At 32.2% G+C, this 22,783-nt stretch overlaps 3 protein-coding genes across 4 annotated transcripts; 1 reads left to right on the top strand and 2 right to left on the bottom strand.

Annotated features, from left to right (window-relative positions):
• The first annotated feature begins 606 nt into the window (after nt 1-606).
• LOC100799871 (ras-related protein RABH1e) lies at nt 607-5,905 on the top strand. The gene is made up of 6 exons (XM_003552009.5): nt 607-1,732; nt 2,663-2,733; nt 2,881-2,969; nt 3,362-3,473; nt 4,450-4,540; nt 5,496-5,905. Exons 1-6 carry the CDS (start codon nt 1,616-1,618, stop codon nt 5,637-5,639), a joined length of 624 nt encoding a protein of 207 aa, XP_003552057.1. The 5' UTR covers nt 607-1,615; the 3' UTR covers nt 5,640-5,905.
• Nucleotides 5,906-6,327: 422 nt separating this feature from the next.
• LOC100798817 (uncharacterized) lies at nt 6,328-11,332 on the bottom strand. 2 transcript variants are annotated; one of them, XM_041011620.1, is made up of 7 exons: nt 10,797-10,973; nt 10,572-10,680; nt 10,403-10,461; nt 9,439-9,723; nt 9,198-9,273; nt 8,362-8,470; nt 6,328-7,011 (listed from the first exon to the last, which is right to left on the bottom strand). In XM_041011620.1, the coding sequence occupies exons 1-7, from the start codon at nt 10,833-10,835 to the stop codon at nt 6,933-6,935; spliced, it is 756 nt and encodes a 251-aa protein (XP_040867554.1). In that variant the 5' UTR covers nt 10,836-10,973; the 3' UTR covers nt 6,328-6,932. The 2 variants fall into 2 exon arrangements, with proteins under 2 accessions (XP_040867554.1, NP_001242265.2); NM_001255336.3 differs by lacking the exon at nt 10,797-10,973 and adding an exon at nt 11,224-11,332 and having other exon boundaries at nt 6,332-7,011.
• Nucleotides 11,333-16,745: 5,413 nt separating this feature from the next.
• Nucleotides 16,746-22,195, bottom strand: LOC100305765 (ubiquitin-specific protease). The gene is made up of 6 exons (NM_001249454.2): nt 21,858-22,195; nt 20,988-21,104; nt 19,518-19,616; nt 18,599-18,787; nt 17,986-18,167; nt 16,746-17,495 (listed from the first exon to the last, which is right to left on the bottom strand). The coding sequence occupies exons 1-6, from the start codon at nt 21,972-21,974 to the stop codon at nt 17,090-17,092; spliced, it is 1,110 nt and encodes a 369-aa protein (NP_001236383.2). The 5' UTR covers nt 21,975-22,195; the 3' UTR covers nt 16,746-17,089.
• Nucleotides 22,196-22,783: the final 588 nt, after the last annotated feature.

The following is a 22,783-nucleotide window of genomic DNA, read 5'->3' as shown; positions in this document are numbered from 1 at the left end:
AGGTAATTTATGCATTGGCTTTCATGGATTAAATGGAGTAAATCTTCATTTTTATTTTTTGAATTCAACGCCTAAGTAGTTCAGTTGCTGGTTACTGGTATAAATTTAGCACCTCTATGGAGGGATCTTTTGAGGTGTGGGCTGTCTTAAAGCCTTAAAACACACCAAAAAAGTATAATTTGCTAAAATAATCCTTCTATAAGTAAGTGATTGTACTTAGGAAGTATATATGTGTGTATTGCACATGCATAACGATTGATCTAACACTTCCAAACAAAAAGGCAAAATATTTCTCAGCACAATCAAAGAGCATAATACATTTACTACTGTTGAGCAATCCTTCAATGGCAAGTAATTTTTGGATGGAAAAAATAAAGTGAGAACCTTCTGATTATCAATGTACTACATTATTAGCTGACTCCATAGGAATCTTGTATCCTAGGGTAGTTAGTTTTTCTTTTTCCTGTTTTGTTCGTTCTTTTCCCAAGCATAAAAAAAAATAAGTCACTGATGTTCCTATGTTAGTGCGCAAACCAGAATTGGTTAATAAACCTAAGCAATATTAAGAATCCGAAAAGTAACATAGTTCCTCGTGACACAGATCCACCTGCCTTCTTATGAGATTGCAGCATATGCCACTTAATCTATACGCCAAACTTGAAAGCTCGCCAAGCAGCAATTATTGTTGAATCTGAATACTGAAGTTTCTGAATACATCAAAAGAGCATCCCTAGTCTTCTTTTACATGCATTTGAGACTATCAATAATTTTGAGTCACTATGTCAACTAAATAAAAGTAAAGTTTAATTCATGTTTTGGTCCTAATACCTAGGACAACTGTTTGTTTTAGTCCCTATATCTAAAACTTTTATGTTTTAGTTTCTCTCTGAGTATTTTTTATTTTATTTTTTATGTTTCTGTACTTTTGTCTCTGTTTTGTACTGAAAAACCTAACAAGGACAAACAATTATTGGCAAAGGAACTAAAACGAATCGGGTTTTTTTTATTATAATTATTTTAAAAGTTATATTTAATAATGATGTAGTCGCTTCTCCAAGGTGTAACTTCTCCAAGAAAGGGTGACTTTGATGCATAAAAAAAACCACAAACTAACACTCTGGATAATAAATGAAATTGAGAAGAAAAAGATAAAAAATATTAAATCAAGTGAATTTCAAAGGGAAAACGTGATGTTTGGGTGGTGAAGTTTAAGAAAAAATATAATAAGGTAATTTAGTTTTAGTTTAGTCATATAGAAAAGTAAAAGGAAAAGGAAAGAAATAAAATGTAATTGTAAAGGACTCTTTTACCCTTTTCTAAAATGTGTTAAAAGTCAGCAATGAATGAGAAGTAAATACGGGTAAATTGTAAGAAAGTGGGGGCGAAATTGGTCAAATACAAAAAAATGGAGTGTGGTAGTCATCGTGGTTGGCGCTTTCTGACGCCGTGTATAAAAAGCATTGTACTTTGAAATTGCAACTGGTGTTGGTCATCGTCAACTACATTTCCTCCCTCTCTTCGTTTTTTGCTCTCTCGAAGTTTGAGAGATTCAGGTTCAGATCTGAGCCTATTCCGTGTTACTCACACTCTCAAACAACAAAACCAAAAATAAAAAATGGCGACTGTGTCCCCTCTCGCCAAATACAAGCTCGTTTTCTTAGGCGATCAATCGGTCGGCAAAACCAGCATCATCACTCGCTTCATGTATGACAAATTCGACATTAATTATCAGGTCTTTATTTTATTCTTACCGATCTCTCTTTTTTTTTCTCGTAATTTTTTGTTATCATCCGAAGATTTCCTTTGATCGATTATCAATTTGACTAATTCCATTTCAATCACTCTAGGTTTTGTTTTGGTTTTGATTTTGTCCGTTGATCTCTTATTTCATCTTATCACGCCATTAGATGAGGCGTTTCCGTTATACGTTAGATATGTTCCGTGTGATTTTACGTGGATCAACCTGAGCCAGAACTAGAGTGTTACTTGTTTGGTCATTTTTGTGATTGTTCTGTTATGCGTTGAGAATACGGGTGGAAAGTTCATGTTATAGATTTGTAATTTATTGTGTTTTGTTACGTTTGGGAAATAAGCTCCACCGGTGATGATCTTTGCTGTGATTTTTCAGACGTGTTTATTGCGCATGATTAGCACTTAATTAGGAGGATCAGAGGAGATAGGTATCATATTTTGCAATGCACTCTCAGAGATACGTTTTCTACTAATGATTTTTGTTTATGTTGTCTTTGGAGTATTAACCGAAGAATTTGATCTGGATGCAAGGAGTAATATATATTCATTTTGATAGATTGAAAGATTTTTTCCGTTAGGCATTGAACTAGAATCTGATCTGGTTTGAATTAGTGTAGTAGGAAGAAGAGTTTGTATTAGTGATTGTGAAAATTTTCAAGGTTTGAACTATTATATTATTTTAGGAATAGTTGAATAGATTTTTTTGGTGATTATATTTTATGAAAATTCTGCCGTCATGTGATGATACTTGTTTGTAATTGTATTAGTCAATAGTTATCAATTTATCATACAAAGTAACTCAACATGAAAAATTATCTTCTTCGTAAATTTGTTTTGCACAATGTTTCCATCTCCCTTCCCCCTTTTCCTGCTAGGGTCTTGACAAATTTCTTGATCATCAAAATTTCAGGCTACTATTGGTATTGACTTCTTGTCAAAAACAATGTACCTTGAAGATCGAACAGTTCGTCTGCAGCTTTGGTAGGCCATATTCCTCTTTAACTCATGCCACAAGACCTATTTATATTTTTTTTTCTAAAAGTTATATTAGATTTCACATTGTTGTGTAGGCACTTTTTTTAACCCATTCTTTGTATGTTAAAATTGTTTCATATTTTAACTTCACAGGGATACTGCAGGGCAAGAAAGATTTAGAAGTCTGATTCCAAGCTACATAAGAGATTCTTCTGTTGCAGTTGTTGTATACGATGTAGCCAGTGAGTCTAGTTGTTTTTCATTTTTTGTAACTGCCAGTTTCATTGTCTAATTTGCTGTGTTCTTTCTGGATCTTTACAGATTTTCTCACGACATAGTTCTTCGAAGTTATTTGTTAGTTTTACTAAAAGAAAAGATTTTGTAGGCTAGCATATGAATGCATTCTTAGATTGGTATTTGTCTGACTGTCTTGATCTTACTTTCCATAAAAGAATTACATAGTTATGAAAACTTCATCTCCCTACCTGTGTGTATATTCTCTTATGCTCTCTTTATGTTCTATGTTTGCTTGTGGAATAGGACGTGCTTAGTGTTTAATTTTATTTTAATCTATGAAACATAAAATCAAATTGTAATCATTAAATTCAAACCTTAGCAAGCTGTTATAATGCAGACCGGCAATCATTTTTGAACACTAACAAGTGGATTGAGGAGGTGCGTACAGAACGAGGCAGTGATGTTATTATTGTATTGGTTGGGAATAAAACTGATCTTGTTGAAAAAAGGTGAGCAATGAGTTTGTATATCCAGTCAATGAAAATCTTTTTCTTAAAGGTTATATTATTAGCAAATAACAAGTTTGCTAAGAATCTTCATCAAGAATTTTTTTTACACTTGGTTCTCTTTTTTTTGTGTTAAAATTTGTTTTCTATCTATTTTCAGAAGAGACTTTCCATATTGTTTGCAAGAATTTTTGTTTTGTTTTTTCCAAATTTTTGGCATAAAAAATAATTCGTAATTGCTCAAGTTCTATTTTGATACTATGACTATTGGATAGAATGTCAATTGGCTAATTAAATAAGGAAAAATTACTCATTGGGTCCTATAATTTTACAAACTTTTACTTTTAGTCTTACACTTAAAAATCATCCATTTTGGTTTCTGTACTAGCACTTTCGGATTATTTTTAATCCTTGCTGGAGATATAAGGTTGGTCTAGTGGTTGGAGAAGGGTGAAGGGAGAAGGAAGGGGGAGAGAGGTCACATGTTTGAATCTCTCAATTGACATTTCTAACAAAACTAACAAACTAAAATTTGCCGATAAAAGAAAATATTATTCCTTGATATTTTGTAAGGCAGGAACCAAAAGGGATCTGAAAGTGTTTGTATAGGAACTAAAAAGGATTATTTTTAAGTGTAGAGATTAAAAGGTAAAGTTTGTGTAACTATAGGGATTAAATGAATAATTTTTCCATTGAATAATTTTGTTAGAAGTGGTTGGTTATATTAATAATCATTTTGTCAATAAATTGATTATATAACACTCAAATTTCAGACTGACGTGCTAAAATTATTGTACATTGAAGTTGTTATTTTAAATACATATTTAAAGCTAAATTTATTATACATACTTAATAAAAAAAATATTATATGGCATGAGGTTTCCAGTTAGTTTGCACATCATATTTGTATTTCTCCTATTGTGGTATTACTATTTAAAGTTCCGGTGCAACTTCTAATGTCATTTTGATACTTAAACAGACAGGTTTCTATAGAGGAAGGAGATGCCAAGTCCCGTGAGAGTGGAATCATGTTCATAGAAACCAGTGCAAAAGCAGGCTTCAATATTAAGGTGAAATTAACGAGTTCTCCCTCGTATATTTTTCATTTATCAGAACATGTGATAGGTCAAATTCTAATAGGCTATTATGTCAGAAAAAATAAAAGGCAGTTAGTATAATTTATGTATGAGACAGACATATTTTTAAATGTGGCTATTATTGTTTGGTAATAATTAATAAGCAGTTATTTTTTGCATATGGTAGTTATTGTTCAGTACTGTATTAGGAGAAATAGGCAGTTATTTTCTACATGTGGGGGCAATTATTGTTTATTATTGGGAGAAATAGGCAATTTTTTTCTACAGTTGTCAGTTATTTGTGGAATATAGTCTTATAGATATAGTGCATGTTTGGTTTGGTATTCGAGAATTGATTCTGAGTCCATAATTGATTTTGGATGCATTCTTACATGTTTGAATTCATGTTGGAGAAGAATTCAAAATTAATTATGGGTCAAGAATTGATTCTGAGTTGAAGCCACTTTGAGTAACTTTTGCGTTGAATCCAAAATTTTATACTGAATTTTACTCCTAACTTATTTTAAATAAAACATTCGAACATAAACCATACCACTTCAAAATCAATTTTGTTAACGTCCATCCAACACATGAAAATAGAGCAGTTGAGGAGATGTGTGTTTCATTGTTTGTGCAGTGTTGGAGGAAACTCCTTGTTAGGGAAGTAACCTATGTTAGCAATTCTGTAATTCAAATTCGTTAATTCCAGAGTTGTTATAAATAAAATTCTGTTCATTTGTTAAGCAAACTTAAGTCTAACAACATGCTTTTGAATTCTGATGTCTGTTATTTATCATATAAATCTTGAAAAACCTGGAATGGCTGCCTACTGCTTTTACAAAGGATATATAGTCAATATATACCATTCAGGATTCCTGGCCATCTCTGTCTTTTACAAGTTTATCATGTTCATGTTCGTGTTATGTCTCATGTGAATCCAAAATTGCAGCCTTTATTTCGCAAGATTGCTGCAGCCTTGCCAGGGATGGAAACACTTTCTTCTACAAAACAGGAAGACATGGTTGATGTAAATTTAAAACCCACCGTGAATTCATCCCAGGCAGAGCAGCAAGGAGGAGGTTGCTCTTGCTAAAGAAAGGCTATTCATAACAAGCCAATATAAGTGTTTCAGTAAGCACGGTCATGGAATTGGCTACTAAACGGAAAGATGCAGCTGAGGTAGACATGCTTTCATACCAATGCTCGTCAGTGTTTAGTTGGGGGAGAGGGGTTTGCAGTAATAGTTTTTTATGTAAGATAAAAAAAAAATGGTATTCATCTGTTTCATTTTATAGTTAGTCCCTTTATGTAAGAATGCACTTGCAGGTTATATACTTGTATAAAAATTTATTTACTGGATGACGTGAAGGAGGCATCACCGATTTTTAACTTACTACTAGTTAAGATAAAAGGATTTAAACTGGAGCTTTGTTGGAAGTATTTTCGGATGACTTTTTTGGTCCTTTTTTATTTCTTTATTCAGCTTACTTATTTATCTTTTTAAAAAGTATCAAGTTTGATAAGTTTTTTTTGTTCAATTTGACTTTTCAGTCTATTTAAGATTAATGTTGTTAATAATTTAAAATTTAACTTTTTTATTCAATTTTCTCTCCTTTCCCTCCCCTTCATTTTAACAAAAAAAAAATCATTCTTAAATAATTAACAATGTTAAACTCAAATGAATTGAAGGATTAAATTGAACAAAAAAATATATATAATAAATTATTAAAAGATAAAAATACTAAAACTAAAAAAAATAAGATAAAAGATGATATGTAACATTTTAAAAAATAAAACATCAAATTGAACCATAAACATAAGATAAAAAAGCCAATAGTTCATTTGGCCTTTTTAGACAATGATATCATACTTGATTGCAGAAACACGACCTGTCAAAACTGCTTATATAACAAATATAGATCTGTTCGATTCAGACAAAGTTCTAGAACTTTTTGAACTATGAACATAGATACAAATTGTATTAGACAAAATCTTGGTTTCTCACAATGAGATCAGTTATTCTATCTTTATGGCTTCCATAATTGACTCTGAAGGATTACAAAAATATGATCACAACCACTCCACAACGTTCATTCCCTTCTGCATCTTCTCTCCATCTAATCGTCTTTGTTTGGTACATTTCCATTTAATGTCTTAGTTTGGCTCTCTCGGCTTAATCATTAGATTGAACTGATATATGATTTTGGCAGATAATTTAATAAACATAGGGAGTTTTAAGACAAACGCGACTATATTTTGTGCCAAGTAACATTTCCTAGATTCCATCTTCAACACCACAAGGAGCTCAATTACAATTCAAGGGGAAAGCTTAAATTAAACAAACATAGCGGAAATCTAAAAACAGAAGGTGTCAAAGATTGGAACTTCAAATAAGAGCAAACCCATCAGCCCTCTGCCTCACTCTCAATGTCAGATATATCAATACCAATGTTCCGAAACTTGACCTGCAGGGTAATCGATCAATTTAGCAAATGGTTAAATTAAATATCAAATGAATGAGAAAAGCCCCAACTGAAAAATAAAATGCCAAATATAGACAACAGAAAAAATCAGTATCACTTGGTAATTATTTAAGAAAAGGCATAAGATCTCCAGTTGGAGCTCAGCAAATGTTTAACAAAAGTACTTTGAATACAAATCGAATTGTTGTATTAGACAGGGAAGCCAGTTCTACACCTTCTATAGTTGCCTTAAAGGTATCCTGTCCTTAGATAAATGAATACATACATTACTTTCCATATTATAAGCATTTTTATATGACAAATCAAAGCTTGGAAGGATGGAAAACACAGACACTCAACCGAGTAGACCAGTCGCTCTGAAGCCATGCATAAACATAACACCTAAAACTTGATGTAAGACTCTTGTCCCCCCTAATGTTTAGCATGGACATAGGAATGCTTTAAAACTTCATGGAGGCAGAGAGGCTTTGTGCTAGTGATCAATTACGGGGTGAGTATTGTCAATGATGGCTATGGATGGCTTTCTCAAAGAGGAATATTTTGAGAGGGATGTAATCGTCAAGGAACGATTTATAAATTTATGCAAGTTACTAACATCCTAGTGCTAGTAACATTGACCGGGAATGATTTTGAGTGTATTTTACTAGTTAATGCTTTTTAGTTTTTCCTAAGGTTGGGGTTTCCATAATTTCAGTATATATTTGCCAAACAACTAACTGGGAAATTTTTACCTTAAACAATTCACGTTTCTAGAAGTGACATTTCTCGTAAACTCCAAAGTTCACATGAGATATGCAATGCTGAGTAGCAAATTGCCCTCTTTATATCATTCATTAGGCTTTAAAGAGTAGGTATAATCTTGGCAAGTCAACGTCAATCTTTCTATGGTCAACATCAATTTACATTAACATACAGAAAGAACAAAAAATAGTTTACAACTAATGTATTTTCTTAATGAAGCGCTACAGATATCTAATGTATCATGCAGATTCAAAATAAGAATAGATACACCATTAACAAATTTTAGTGCATGAACTTAATTTGGTCATCATATATTAAAATTATCATTGAATTAATCTATCTTAGCATATAGTTGTGCTTTATTTTATTAAAGTGTGTACCAGGCAGCATTGTTTACTTTCTTACATATTTTCTTCTAAAATAAATATTTTAGTTAGCGCTAAGCTCACAGTTCTAGTTCATGAAACCCTTTAATTAAATGATAATAAAGTCAGATAGGCAAATATTTAAGACTTTGATAAATACGTACGGCCATATGGATATCAGTGATTCTAAATGTCAAGTTTTATAGTTCAATATACTATAACTTACAATATTGAAAACAGAAGAGCAACTTTTCTGGAATCAAATGAGGCAGCACGCTTATATTTTCTCCATCTGTTACTCGGTAAATCATGTAGCTTCTCAGAGACTGGTTTATCTGTTCAAGTTACAAAATATGAAAGTTAAAAATGTATCAAGATCACCAACCTACTCATTTATAGAACACAAAAATGTAACAGTGAGAGTCCAGGTACAAGAAGGGAGTAATTGGTAGTTTGCACATGACAAAATGGGTGTAATGTAAGATAAAAGATAAGGAAATATCAAATTATATAGTATGCCAGATTATGAACTTCTCAAAGTAATTAACCACAGAAAGCAAAACAATTATGATGGACAATTTGAATTTTGAACGATACCCTTTTGCAAACATATCTATTCATAACTAGGGTATTTCATTTGTTTGTTCAATTGCATAAGGCAATGCCAGAACAAAACCCACTTATATTTTACTGCTTTGCTTTTGAGATGACAAGCAAACCTGAAATCTTGTAGTTGATTTACAGGACCAGTCAGAATGATCAAATTGGCTAAAAACATGTTTCAATTGTGTTTAGATTTTTGAATGACAGAGAGTAGCAGGTTCTCTGTTCCTTGTTACATAAGAGGATAGAACTATTTATCCAAATGTTACATGCATATATTTCTCTTGTCAAGCCACCTGTTTGTATTGCATCGGACAATACTTTCTTCAGCTCTAAACTATTTTGATTGCTCTCAGAAAATCATTATCTCCCTAGCATCTTATCATATCCAGTAAAAGAAAGATGCATAAGTTTATCTGATTTGAAAAATGTGAAGGTACCAAAGAACAGCAGATATACCTCTTGGATTGCTCACATTCACCAGACTCTGCATAAGTTTCCCCGCTTTGAAACTTGATTCTCTCCACAGTACACTCTACAATATTGTAAAATATCAATCCTCGTATCATAAAACACACACCACACACATAAATGTATGTATGTGTGAGTTTATATGGGTACCCTATCCAAAGTTAATTAATGTTATTTGTTATGCGATATCTTAAAAAAACAAATGCCAAGATGAGTTTACAAGACTTACTGTTGGTGAGTTCCCAGTTTTAAAACCTTCAACTGCCTCTTCATAGGATTCAGGTGAAACTGAGTTTCCATTGACACTAGGGATATCAATTATGCACTGGGAATACACACCCTCATTCTTCATTTGAAAATCAATGCAGTTTTGACAATTTATGGGATCATCTAAGCACATTGGGCTTTTAACTTGATTAGGAACCCCTAAGATGCTCAAGAAAGGTAGTGGTGAAGCGCAATTTGCATTTTCATCTTCCTCAGGCAACACTGAAATACTATAAACATCTTTAGTCTGCAAGAAATGGAAGGGCATTAGTTATTAAAACACATTTTGAGCTATTTCCAAAGAACCCACTTATGTCATAAAAGCAGTCAAGTGGTTCAAAATTCAAATAAGAAATGCCAGTAATATATTGAAAGAAATATTTGATTTGAGTTTATATCTGTCCCTTTAGTCCTTCTTTTCAACAGTTAGAGAAAGGGAGTTTCAGTGACTTGCATTTCCCATTTGATCCAAAATAACAAGGTGACTAAAAACCCAAAACTAAATGGAAGCTTAGGTCTCCAACAGTTTAAAATCAGGATGGATAAAAATACCAAAATAATCAATGTGAAACATGATTACATACAAAGATCTTTGATCCTCTCTCCTCAATCATATGGTTCTAATTTCCAGTCATACAAACTATTAGTTGACATCTCTGACCCCTCTACATTGAAATGCCAAATGTCACAAATTGATTTGGTTTCTAAGCAACAACATGCCAAGAAACTAAGCCAACTTGCATACTTTGTTTTCCCCAATCTCCACTCTCAACAAGCACATACTTAAAGAAGATAAACCCCATTATAGACTCATTACCATACCAGTTACCATCATTCAGCCACAAACAAAAGATTCCCTAAACTAAGAAATTAATTGAAAAATCCATAAAAACAGTAGATCTCTGCATGAGAAAAGAAAAACCAACATGTGAACCGTGCAATCCTGCTGGAAGTGAAGTCTCTTCAAATAGAATCGGCGGAATCTCTGAAGAGGAGGAAAAAAAACAAAAACAAAAACAGTGTAAAGAGCCACAAAAACTAAAGCAGTTTCTAAAACTTACAACATTCGTAAGTAATCCAATTTAGTACAATTACCTAGAGGAAACTGTCGGTTAAGGCCATCATTACTTGGTTTATTATGCAACTTCAAACCGACAGCTACGTTTCCATTCCCGTCCACAAACTCCCGAATTTGATGTTCTTTCTGCAACCAAACCACAAGTAAAGATGAAAAACAAAACAAAACAACTGAATCTCAATTAAGAACGCATTAAACAATGTGACTCTTCAATTCATTGTTGTACAGTGAGAACTTTAAACCTTACGGGATCTGAACAGCATAGAGCTCAATCCATGCATCTTAAGTAAGACTCCTCACAAATCAACTTGAATTCCAAACTGTAAAGTAATTAATGCAAGCCAGAACCAAAATCGTGTGGTTTCACTTTCTCACATGACTCTCGTTGAGACTTTTCCAACCTTTCTTTTCCATCAAAGCTGGAAAGTTGTTCCACATTTCACACAAACGTTGATTTCTTCAACTAGTTAGTATTTAGTAAGTAGCAGCCAAACAAAAGCAAGTTGTTAAAAAAACACGACACGAGTTGAGATTCCGATTCGGTTAAACGACATGTCGTAAAAAGTACTAAAAATGAACTCCAAATGCAAAATGCAGGTTAGAATTAATTAATTAGAGACATAACTGAGAGCGAGAATGAGGCTTAAGGAAGAAGATTAAGAATGTTACCTGGAAGAAGGAATCGACAGCCATTAATAATGGCTTGGTTTTTTGAAGACGTTTTCGATTCTTCTAAGGAAAAAGGAAAGAGGAAAGAGAATGAGACAGAGATTGGCGTAGAATTTGAACGTTACATGGTTATATTATAACTATCGGAGGACGAAGGGCAATAGCAAAGTACCCTACTTACTTAACACACCTTCATTTCATGTCCTGACCATTATGACCCTTCCTTTTCTGCCTTTTTTCAAAATTACCTCCATTCTAAAATACAATCATCATAAATCATAAATCTACCAATATATGACGTTTTTTCTAGATGAACTAAGTTTCAATCTGTTAATAGAAAAATTATAAAATAGGTAGATTAATCATTATCCGATGGGTATAGTTCCGTCGGCAATTTATACAGAGTTTGTAATAAAAGATGCGAGTTTAATTTTTGTAAAATATATTTTTGAAGATGAATGATAAACTTAAATATGATTAAACAGCGAATCGAGGTAATAACGATGTTGTTAATAAAAAAGGTAGATTAATCATTGAAATACTTAATTAATACTTTGCATTAATAACACAAAATAGAGGAATGTTAACAATATTCTTCCTAATACAATTTGTTTTACATACATTTTATTATTAATTAAAATTATTAAAAAAAAATTAAGACAAACTTGTTAAATGAAAAGTAAAATTTATCAATATCTATTATTTTTAATAAATTTTAACTAATAATATAAAACATGTTAAAAAAATATTTTTGAATATTAATTTTTTTTCATTTACAATGCTAGGATCCCACTCGAATTCTACTCATATTGAAAAGGATAGCATTTCTATGATGAAGTAACCCGAAAAGAATCATCATAATCATAAATGTAAAAAAGCAACAAAGTTAGAATAGTTTTTAAGACATAATGGGCCGGTTAATAAGTTATGGGCCAAAATGAAGATTAAGAATTAGAATGACATATGGATGGAGAGAAGAAGCGGTAAATAAATGAAATTGAAGTGTGGGGTGTGTTGGTTTTTCTATATGAAAGGGCAAAATTGGTGACGAGAGATGAATGATGTGGTTGCGTTTGGTGTTGTGTTGGGAAGGGAGTGTTATGCATGTGATTTGTGATTTGTGATTTGTGATTTGTGAAGCGAAAAAGCTACCTTGGGTGCCACGGACAACGAGACAAAGACAGAGTCACGGGTTTCGTAACTGTTCCATCCCCAGCCCGTGGATCGATTCTCTGCTTGATTCTTCTTCTTCTTAATTATATAAAGAAAATGACACTCTACTTACATTTATACGGTTTTTTCTGTCTTTAAGGTTGAAATTAATAATAATATAAAGTTGATTTTTTTAATTAATTTATGTATTTATGAAATGAACATTTTTATATTAAGAGTGATGTTAACTAGACTGATATTAATATTAAATTAATATATTTTGTATAACAACTGTGATCTGATTATAATTAATGTTATTCAGTAAAAAAACTAATGATGCTTTCATTAAAATCACATTTTAAACATACTCATTAAAAAATGCAATTAAATGACATTAATAATAAAATCTTTATTTTTCAATCTCTTAACAACTCACTACCTATTATATTTGTCTCACCTAAATTAATTCGATAGTTGCGACTTACATATTGTTATGGGTGCCCGTTTTGAATTATTGGATGTTGTTGGGAAGGGGAGACATTTTTTTTTCCGACAGTTCTATCGAATTGCTGTTTTGAAAAATTTTGTTCATATTTAGTCAAATTTCTTCTCATAATTATATATTTTTTTCATTTATAAAATTTTGAATTAAAAATCTTATTTAAAAACATTGAGCTCAGTGGTACTCAGATGAAGCCCTTGGTAAAGGTGAGAGAAGTTTAATGAGGAGACAGAGACACAGCGTTTAATTTGTGAAGATCGATGACGTGGCGGTGCGGGCCCACTACCAAGCTTACAGTCTCGCAGAACCACCGTTCAGACATTTAGGCCCATTCCATAAATACATTAAAATTAAAATCTTGGCCCATTCCGTTTTGTACGATCTCGTATTATTAAATTAGTGTTGCAAAACAATAATAGAGAAAGGAAAAAGGAGTGATACTAATACCATTTTTTTAATAATTTTACTAATAAATCTTCTTACATTTTGTATAAAATATATTAAATAAAAAATTAGGCTAATAATATAAAGTATTTTTACACTATCATTTAATCACAAACTATTATATATAATGAATTTTATTATTTTTTATTACATTACTTGAAAAGTTACATCAACAATTTTTTTTTATTAGTTAATAATATAAGATTTTTTATGATAAAAATATATAATTATTAAATTCTAACATGGAAAATTAAATTTATTAAATTTTCAAAGCCTAAAAAAGCATCAATATCTTTATATTTTAAAAATAATAAAATTAGTAAAAAGATGTAGTATGAATATTTAGAATTTTTTTTAAAACATGTCTTTATAATAACAGTAACAAATCCAAATGCAAATAATTTTCTACAGTTTTAATTTTCACATTAAAAAAAGAAGTTAATTCAACTCCAAAACTTGAACTCCCCACATCATCTGTCGGTTGGCTAAGGCTTGACCGGCAATACAGATTTGCTGTGATCATAATGGGCCGCCGTGCCATGTTTCAAGATCTTGATTAATTTAAGAATTTAATTTATATTTATATATAATGTCAGTCTTTATATATATATATATATATATATATATATATATATATATATATATATATATATATATATATAGACATCAGAAATTCATTATATTGTTACATTTTCCTATTGAATATCTGTTACACAAAATGAAAAATATTAACATGATATTGGAAACCAAATGATATAATTAAAATACAACATGTTGGTTTGCTTGCTTATGCGTTGTGGCTTTATTTTTTATGCAGCATATTCTCTGCTGAATCAGGACTTTTGTTGTACCTGACCATAGATTCGAGTAGCTAAGCTGAAATATATAATTCAGGGGAATGCAGAAACCTTTCTGATCCATAGTTATTATAATGGACGTGGCTTAACAGCTTAAGACTTTGAATATGAATAAAATTGTTATTTGTGATCTGTGAGACTCGTTTCCTTGTGTCTTACACTTTTCAAGGGTGAAGTAAAAGGCTTTCTCATTTAACTAACGCAATCAATATAGTTTTAAGTTTTAATTAAATTAAATGTTGTTCTAGTTGCATATTCCTAAGGATGAATCGGTCCTAATTTATCCAATTCTACCTCCAAAAATACAATGGTTTGGTGGGATTTAAAGGGAATGGAAAATAAATTGAAATACAATTTTTGAATTAAAGTAAATTGTACTGTTCATTTCTCTTCACTTCCACTATCTTTCTGTGCAAACGAACAATCAGTGAGGAGTGAGGACACTGTTACAAGATATGTGCTCGAAAAAGAGAGCAGAATCAAACATAACATAGGAAAGGTTGCAAGGTGAAGTCAACGGTTCAGTATCCGAGGCAGCAAATCAATACCATAGACATAGACTGTTGAATTGAATGTTGTTACTCAGATCCCAAGAAACTCATGTATTAAAATAATAAATCCTCTTTTAAATCGTGTTTTTTTTACACGGCAATATATCAGAAACCAGAAGATAGTTCTGCCTCCTTGTTTTGGCCGTGGAATTGATTAATGAGAAATGTTATTTTCACAACAATTTGTACAACAAATCTTATAACTAAAGAGAGAAGAGAGTGCTATACACAGCAACAGTCTAATAAAACTATAAAAGTATAACATGTGGATTAAATTTTAATTCAAATATCATTACTATTCTTGCAGCTCAAAATAAACAGACTTCACTCACCCCCTGCCAATGCCAGACATTAAAACGTGCAGTGCAGATTAGTGTGATATTTACAAAAAACAGAAAGCTTTAATGTAATTATGAAGCCAGTTGTTCAAGGCTTCGATGCTCTTCTCTTCTGGACCCCACCCACCCACCTACTCGGAAAAAAACAGTTAGAGAAACAGGGGTTCCGTGCTAGATAATAGATACCCAATTTCGTACTTCCTACAATAAAAAGAGCAATATATGATTTACAGCCTAACACAAATACCACGAGACTATGCCACCATAGCCATGCAAATACAATCTCAGTTTGTTGATATCTCGATGGGTTGAATGATTAAGAGAGCATAAATGAGCAAGAAGGTCACAGATTTGATCCATCTGTTAATATAATCTTAACATTTTAACAAATTAATATTTTCCAATAAAAATAAAAACTATTGATCTCTTGGGAAAGACCATTGTTACCTCCAACAAATACCATAGTGCAATGCGGAAGCTATGGCCGGAAACCTTTTTGGTTTTGGTCTCTATGCCTGCCAATTATTAAAAGGAAAAACCTTATTTTCTCAAGATTTTAGTTAAGAAAGAAATAAACAGTGAATTTTTTTTTTATATAAACACTAACACCATGATTTTAGATAAAAATAACTTATTTATTAACATCTTAAATCAGTAAATTAACAAGATTTTGGTCATTTTTGAAGTGGACTGCAAAGTTGTGGTCGAGCAACTTCATTCTGCTAATGCTGATCTTTCTGCATTTGGGACAATTATCAGACAGTGCAAGCATATTATTTCTAGTCATGAAAAGTGAAAACTTTAGTGTAAAGTTTGTTGGAGATAAGCCAACATGATGACTCATGCCTTGACACGGGCTGCTATCTCTCATCCTTGTTCCACTTCTTTTATGAGTATTCTTCATTGTATTCACTCTTTAATTACTAATGAAATGGCTTCAGTTTGTTTCCCTAAAAAAAACAAGACCCTTATTAAAATCTTTGAAATACTATATGGTATTGCCGCTCTTTAACAATCTATCAAAAAGAATTCGGAGCGAGTACATTTTTTATGCAACAATAAGGGTATGTTTGGGACAACCGTAAAAATTTAAATTATTTCAATAATCAATCATATATGTAATTAATCATTCTTATAATTAATTATAATCATAATCAAATTTTGTCTGGATAAATTTGTTGAAAATGATTTGAAAATTATTAATTTCGTTTGGATGCAACAAAAGATCATTTTTTACATAATAAAATAGTATAAAACAACTGAAAGGAAAAAGAAATTGTTGAAAAAGAATTATAAGTTACAAACTTCAGCTTCATAAAAACAATTATTTTTTCAAAAGAAAAACTTTTTCTAAATTTAAGTTTGGATCCTAAAACATCTAACCTATTTTGGAAACAAAGTATTTTCTAAAAAAACAGTGGAAATTTTAGATTATTGTCCCAAACATGCTTAAATTGTTTACCATTGGACTTCAGGTTTTGGATTAAATATTATAGGACTCAATTTTAAACCATATACGTAATTCAACATGCGTATCTAAATTTTAACCATAAATCACACATTAGAATGTGTAAAGTTGAGAGGAATTATGGTGAGATAGCCATACAGAAACCTAACTTGTAAAACTTAATACTAATTATCAGACTAAACCACCAAGAAGCTCTTGTATACCAGAATGTAGATGAAAACACCATAATTTACTAGTGACTCTGCCATTGCATTGTGTTTCTATTGATTTAACACTTAACAGTTAACATCGTGAATGTACTGTCGGTGAAATTCTTAAACCATATACACTGCTCTTATTGTAACAAAAAAATAAGGGGAAAAAGGACAGTGCTTCCGCTATCCACTGTACATGCCGACCACTAAGTATACATTTTCACAACCCGTATCCTCTCATTGATGTATAACAACTACTCAAGCAGGTTGAATAAAACCGGAAAAAATAATTAATAATTAAACAGATAAAAAAGACAAGTCCAACTGATTCAAGTATCTAAAACTCAAAGGCTCCTCCGTCTAGTTCCTGTTACCAGAGCCAATGCTCTCATAGAATAAAATGTAACCATGGTCTGTATTGCTGGAATATTCTTGCGAAGACCCAAAGAATGTCTGAACAGCAGACTCATCAATCATCTCAACATTTTCGTCGTCAAAAAATAACCAGTGGTTATGGCTTTTCACAAGGCTTACATAATGCCCGTGGTTGGGCCCACTCCCAACATGGACAACTACTGCAAATAGAGAATACTCAATATCTGCATCTTCAGCAGTATCACTCAATTTCAGCTCAAGAGGGAAGACAACCCGGTAAGACAGCTTCTTGTAGCGACCCAGTTGTTCAATGTATTTAAACCGCTTAAGGTGGATGACCAACACATGAGGTGGTTTCTTTATCTTCATTCGCTTCTGAGCTTCTTGCAAACTGATAACAATGAAAGTTCACATCTTGATTATCAGACCAGTAAAACAGATGAGATTGCATGGGTATTTTATCGCTGCACTGACAGCAATCAAAACTCGTCCAGATATCAGATAAAAAAAAAAAAGAACAATAACCGATGAATGGTGAAAACATTAGCTAACAACTATAATGCTATATAGTCACTACCCAGAAACAAAACATCATAGTGATACTATTAGTAATAAACTAAGATAGCAATCTATTTTTAATTAAAAAGAATAACAAATTGCCAACAAATAATACATAATTGAAGTCATTTGATATGTCTGCATCATCACACACAAAAATTGTCACTTGAACAAGCAATAGAATAGTTCAGCAACGCACATTATTCAAAATGGTTGAACTGACCCTTTACTTTCAAGTAAACCTCAAGAAGCCAGGTAACAGCTGATGCCACGAAAGTATTCAAGTAACTATAAAATCAAAGTTAGGAATAAACTCTATATACCTGCAGCACTTGTCACAAAAAAATTTGTCTTCAGCATTCAATGTCTCCGTTGAACTGAAGTTTTTCAAGCAACTTGTAATTGAACTATTTTGTTCAATATCAAGGCTTAAGTCAAAAAATGTTTCATCCCTAGCTGTTACAGTTTCACATCGCAAGCACCTGGTCTCGTTGGTGAGTATTCCCTGACCAGAGCAATTTACAATAATGAGATTCCTAAAAATAAGTGGAGAGTGCAACAGATTTAATCCAATACAAAGTTCACAATTTATAGGTACTCCAAGCTTTGCTGCAAGCAACACAATATGACAGTTATGCAGGGTTGCATGACAGTTGTTGAGTGTTCAGTAACTGTAGAACAGTTATTTGCTGTTATATGAGAGTTATGCATGTATTTCATAAACAGGATGTGTGACAGATTTCAGAGGGGAGTGTGCATGTTAATTGCTGGAGTTGTTTGAAGGAGGTGACTACTTGGCAGGGCAAAGGCCTCTGTATTACATATTATGGTTCAATTCCAGAATTCTCTCAATAATACCTTGTACTTTGCGTCCAAATTCTTAACTTTAACACAGCATGCTAAAATAAAGACCTTAAATTGGTAGGTCAAGGTCACCTGAAAATTTTTGTGCACCCAAGTAACTAAAGGCTCCTTTTTAGCACCATTGGCTAGACTATTCTTAGGTCCATTTGCAGCCTTTTCAGAAGGTGGTGAAGTCTCTTGATCATTTTTTGCAGCCTGGGCCTCTTTCTCCAGAATGTCAACAAGTTCATTTAACAAAAAGTTCAAGAATTCATGGGCATCCTACCAAAAATGAAAAGAATCACAATGACAATATTGTTTTTTAATCTTAAAAAGGTGTATTCTTTTCTTTCAAAAGCAAAAAACTAGATGCGTAAGTGACATCATGCTATAAACAGTACACAAAGTCTAGCAAACAGAATTAACAATGCATTTATAAATAAGGAAAGGCCTAAACTTAAACAATTTGAGATATATAACTTCTTTTGAACAAAACAAGTTATCATTATTCAACCCAACGTTAGTAAACTCAACTGGATCATCAACTAGATCAAGGTCAGTAGTTGATAAGTATGTAGTTCATGCTCCAAGTTTCAAAAGACTATAATACAAGTATCTAACACTTTAACAAGTTCAAAACATAAAAAAACACAAGTTTCCAATCACAAGTTCAAAGCATAAATAAACAATCAAGGTAAATACAGGAGCACGATTACAATTGGAAGTTTATAATACATAATACCATTGTGCCAGCTCAAGGAGTCAAGTTGTACCAAATTGGGACCCTCTTGATCAACTAAATCTAAACCTTGTCCTTTTCATCATGTCACTTAATTATTTTGGTTTCCCTCTTTCTTTTTGGACTTTGAGCCTTTTATTCTTTCATTATAGACAAAACAATGTCATTGCAAACCTATTTTTTACTGTCAAAAGAAACTAAGTTATAATTTCTAGAATCATAACCTTCTGACTTCTGTGCTCATTCTTGACAGTTTGAAGATTATACACATACCTGGTGCATATAGCTACGGAAGAGTTCGTTCTGTTTTTTCAACCTTTGTACAAATCGTTTGGGAGCAATGACACCTGTTTTCTTCTTCTGGGAACTTATCTATACCAAAAGAAATACTATAGGTTAACCTAAAACCATAAAAGAAAGAAATAAGCAGGTAAGTCATAAATGCATTAACTGGAAATTTGAGGCAATAAATTGGTATAGTGTAGATATTTTGAAGCAGTTTATCACCTCTGCCAAATTCTTATATCTCAAAGGAAAACCACAAAGAGGGAAAATAGACAAAACAATAAAACACAGGTACTTATAATAAAACACACCATAAATAATTTGAAGCAATTTCTCAAAGACAAGTAATGGCAGATGCATATCCGGGCAAGCATGCAATCACTGTCTCCAGTCTCTCAAATCTCAAAGAAAAACGGCAAAGGGGAATGTACAACAGCTAACAGAAAGAAACATAAATGTTAACTAGAGAAACAAAATTTAGGCACATGAATAGGTAGTCGTGTTTTGAACTTTTGATAAACTTAACCAGATTTTTAGATCAAGTGATCAACATAATAAACCAAACAATATTCTCTTAAGAATGACTGAAGCAATAACCATGCTAAAAAGTAGATCTATATATTACAAATTCATGTTTCTTTAACAACAGCAATAACCAAGTCTTTTTCCACTGGGTTTGATCAGTTATATGGATCAGGCATCGCCATAATGTTATACAACAAATTATTTTCATGTTATAGCCAGACCACCAGAACTAGAATAATTTAAGATATTAGAAGTAGAAAAGGAAATTGCCTAGTGTTTAAGATTGATTTTGACTTTTGGGAAGATAAAGGGTATGGAATTTCTTTGCTTTTAGAGAAAATGGCTCTGACAGTCCATGGATGGAATGAATTAATGAATTACGGGAGTTTACCTAGCTCCAATATGTGATGTTTCAATGGTGGTCAACAGTGAACAAAACAATGACTTTGGATGTCTATGGAGAGGGAGGCATGGTGACCCCTAGTCCTGTCCTTTTCACAATCACAGTGGATTTCGTCTTAAGCAGAATGATAAACAACAGTAGGAATAGAGTCCTGAGAATGGGGTCTAAATGAATGTAAGGTTTTTGCCTATCATTTGCAAATGACTCCATTCTATTTTTCAATTGGGGTGGGGTTAACATGATAAATGTTCTCCCATTCTTGCATATTTTTTGTATAATTTCTGGAATGAATATTAATTGTTATGAGGGTGGTTATGCAGTCATTAACCTGGAGGATTGGGTTCTGACCTCATTGGCTTTGTCATTCGTGCAAGTAACACCAACACATGTATGTAATATGTACATTAATAAAATTAGCGAAAATAACACAAACTCTAACAGCAAATCATGCTTGACTCAATAAAGTATGAACCATGGAGAGGTCTCATGAAAGGAAAACAGAGAATTTTCCAAATTATAAGACTCGTTACCTGTGAAAATAAGTCGGCTAGGCAAGTCAAAAGATTTTCCTCTGCATCTGTTATGCTTTTGTTATTTGCATAATATTCTAGCAATTGTTCTCGAAATGGAACACAGAAGTATAGTGCCTGCATAATAGAGAAAAAAGGAGTAACTTGTTAGTGAAAAACTATAAAAACTTTTAGAAGTTGTTCAAATTCCAAACTAGTATACGTGACAGAAGTGTCGTTAAATGGTGGCACCATGGCTGCAATGGCAGATTTTTTGCCAACCGCCATAGGCAATTTGAGAAGGGAGGCCCGCCATGGCAGAGCCATTGACCACAATGGTGTGTTTATATGGCCGAATTTTGGCCTTCCACCATTGATAACACTATTTGACAGACTTCTGATGTCCAAACATAATTCATCAGGATTAGAAGTACTCTTTACACAGCTGAAAGGTAAGACAAATTCCATGACATTCTGAATGACCGATAAGCTGACATTAATGTTTCAGTATTCTTTCCAATAATCAGAAATCACAATTACTTCTGCTATTTATTGAGCAGACCTCATTCAACTTAAAGACAAGAAAAATAAAGAATATACATTAATGCAATACCCAAAAGAAAATGACAAGCCATTTTTTAGTTTCTCCGTATTTTCTTATTTTCATTAAAAAAAATTCCCGTGGCAAATTAAAAAAAAAAAAAGCTAAGCGCATTGACCTTCTTTAACGGCCATATTTTTTCCTCACAAATTCACAAGTAATAATCAACTATCAGAATGACCAGAGAGAACCACAAAAACAACCAAAGCAATTAATTAATCTGCAATTTCGAAATAATAGGATCGAATTCGAAATCGGTTAAATGAGTGAAAAGGATTGGTGATGAAGACCTGCAAAACGCTGTTGCAGTAACAAGTATTGCCAAAATTCTCGAGGCCAAAGTAACGCTCTCCTTCGGGGAATTGGTCGCCGAGAGCCTTCTCGAGCTTGGAGCCCGCAGCACCCATGAGCGCGTCGAACCGATCACCGCGACTCAGATCTTTATCCGGTTCAACTCAGCGAGTCGCATCGCACAGCATCAAATCGCTAGGGTTTGTCGAGCGAAAGAGAATGCAGATGGAGGAAGAAAAAATGGAGAAAATGGAAAGAAGAACGGCGTTTAGGAAAAAAAATCTTCCGAAAATAAAGAGGTCTTAGGACGCGCCACTGTTGCCCTCCATAATATCCGTGACAGATTGTGTAAAAACGGTTTCAAGTCTCAACTTTCAATTTCAACTGTGGCTTTGTATTGTTATTGTAAAACACTATCTTTGTCCAATGCATAAAAGTATTAACTTTGGAATTTCGTTATCTTTTAGAATTTTCGCAAAAGAATCAAATTAAAAAAATCTTATAAATCTTTTAGAATATAGTTTAGAAGTCTGTAAAATGATCTTAAAAAATAAGTTATTTTGATCATTTTGAAAATTAAAAAATAATCAAGTTAAATTAAATTAAAATCATAATGAAAATAATTAATTTTAGTTATAATGAGTTTAATTGGGTCTAATTTAAAGAGAAAACCGTTTTGGAACTTAAAATAAATTAATTATAAACATTCTGTTCAAAATAAATAATCTGTGGGTAAAATGGTTATTTCACACTTCAAAGTTTTAGGAAATTTAGAAAATGATAAACTTTGTGGTATTTTAAAATTTTTGTAAAAAAACAAGGTTAGAACATCTTATAAATGTTTTAAAATAAATTTGGAAATCAATAAAACTATTAGTTTTAGGCTAAAATAATCATTTATGATTTCAATTAAGTGTTAAGAACA

The sequence above is a fragment of the Glycine max genome, chromosome 18 (genome assembly GCF_000004515.6).
Source record: "Glycine max cultivar Williams 82 chromosome 18, Glycine_max_v4.0, whole genome shotgun sequence".
In the NCBI taxonomy this organism is placed as follows: domain Eukaryota; kingdom Viridiplantae; phylum Streptophyta; class Magnoliopsida; order Fabales; family Fabaceae; genus Glycine; species Glycine max.
Note: the sequence above shows the minus strand (reverse complement) of the source record. Positions and strands in the feature narration are given on the sequence as shown.

Coding starts and splice junctions, on each gene's coding strand:
- LOC100305765 (NM_001249454.2), bottom strand. CDS start 21,974: ATGGGTGCTGCGGGCTCCAAGCTCGAGAAGGCTCTCGGCGACCAATTC. Junction 21,105..21,857: donor ACTGCAACAGCGTTTTGCAG/GTCTTCATCACC, acceptor TCTATTATGCAG/GCACTATACTTCTGTGTTCC. Junction 18,168..18,598: donor GGGTGCACAAAAATTTTCAG/GTGACCTTGACC, acceptor TGCTCTGGTCAG/GGAATACTCACCAACGAGAC.
- LOC100798817 (XM_041011620.1), bottom strand. CDS start 10,835: ATGCATGGATTGAGCTCTATGCTGTTCAGATCCCGTAAG. Junction 9,724..10,402: donor CAGGATTGCACGGTTCACAT/GTTGGTTTTTCT, acceptor CATTTCTTGCAG/ACTAAAGATGTTTATAGTAT. Junction 7,012..8,361: donor GCTCTTCTGTTTTCAATATT/GTAAGTTATAGT, acceptor ATTACCCTGCAG/GTCAAGTTTCGGAACATTGG.
- LOC100799871 (XM_003552009.5), top strand. CDS start 1,616: ATGGCGACTGTGTCCCCTCTCGCCAAATACAAGCTCGTTTTCTTAGGC. Junction 1,733..2,662: donor AATTCGACATTAATTATCAG/GTCTTTATTTTA, acceptor TCAAAATTTCAG/GCTACTATTGGTATTGACTT. Junction 3,474..4,449: donor ACTGATCTTGTTGAAAAAAG/GTGAGCAATGAG, acceptor ATACTTAAACAG/ACAGGTTTCTATAGAGGAAG.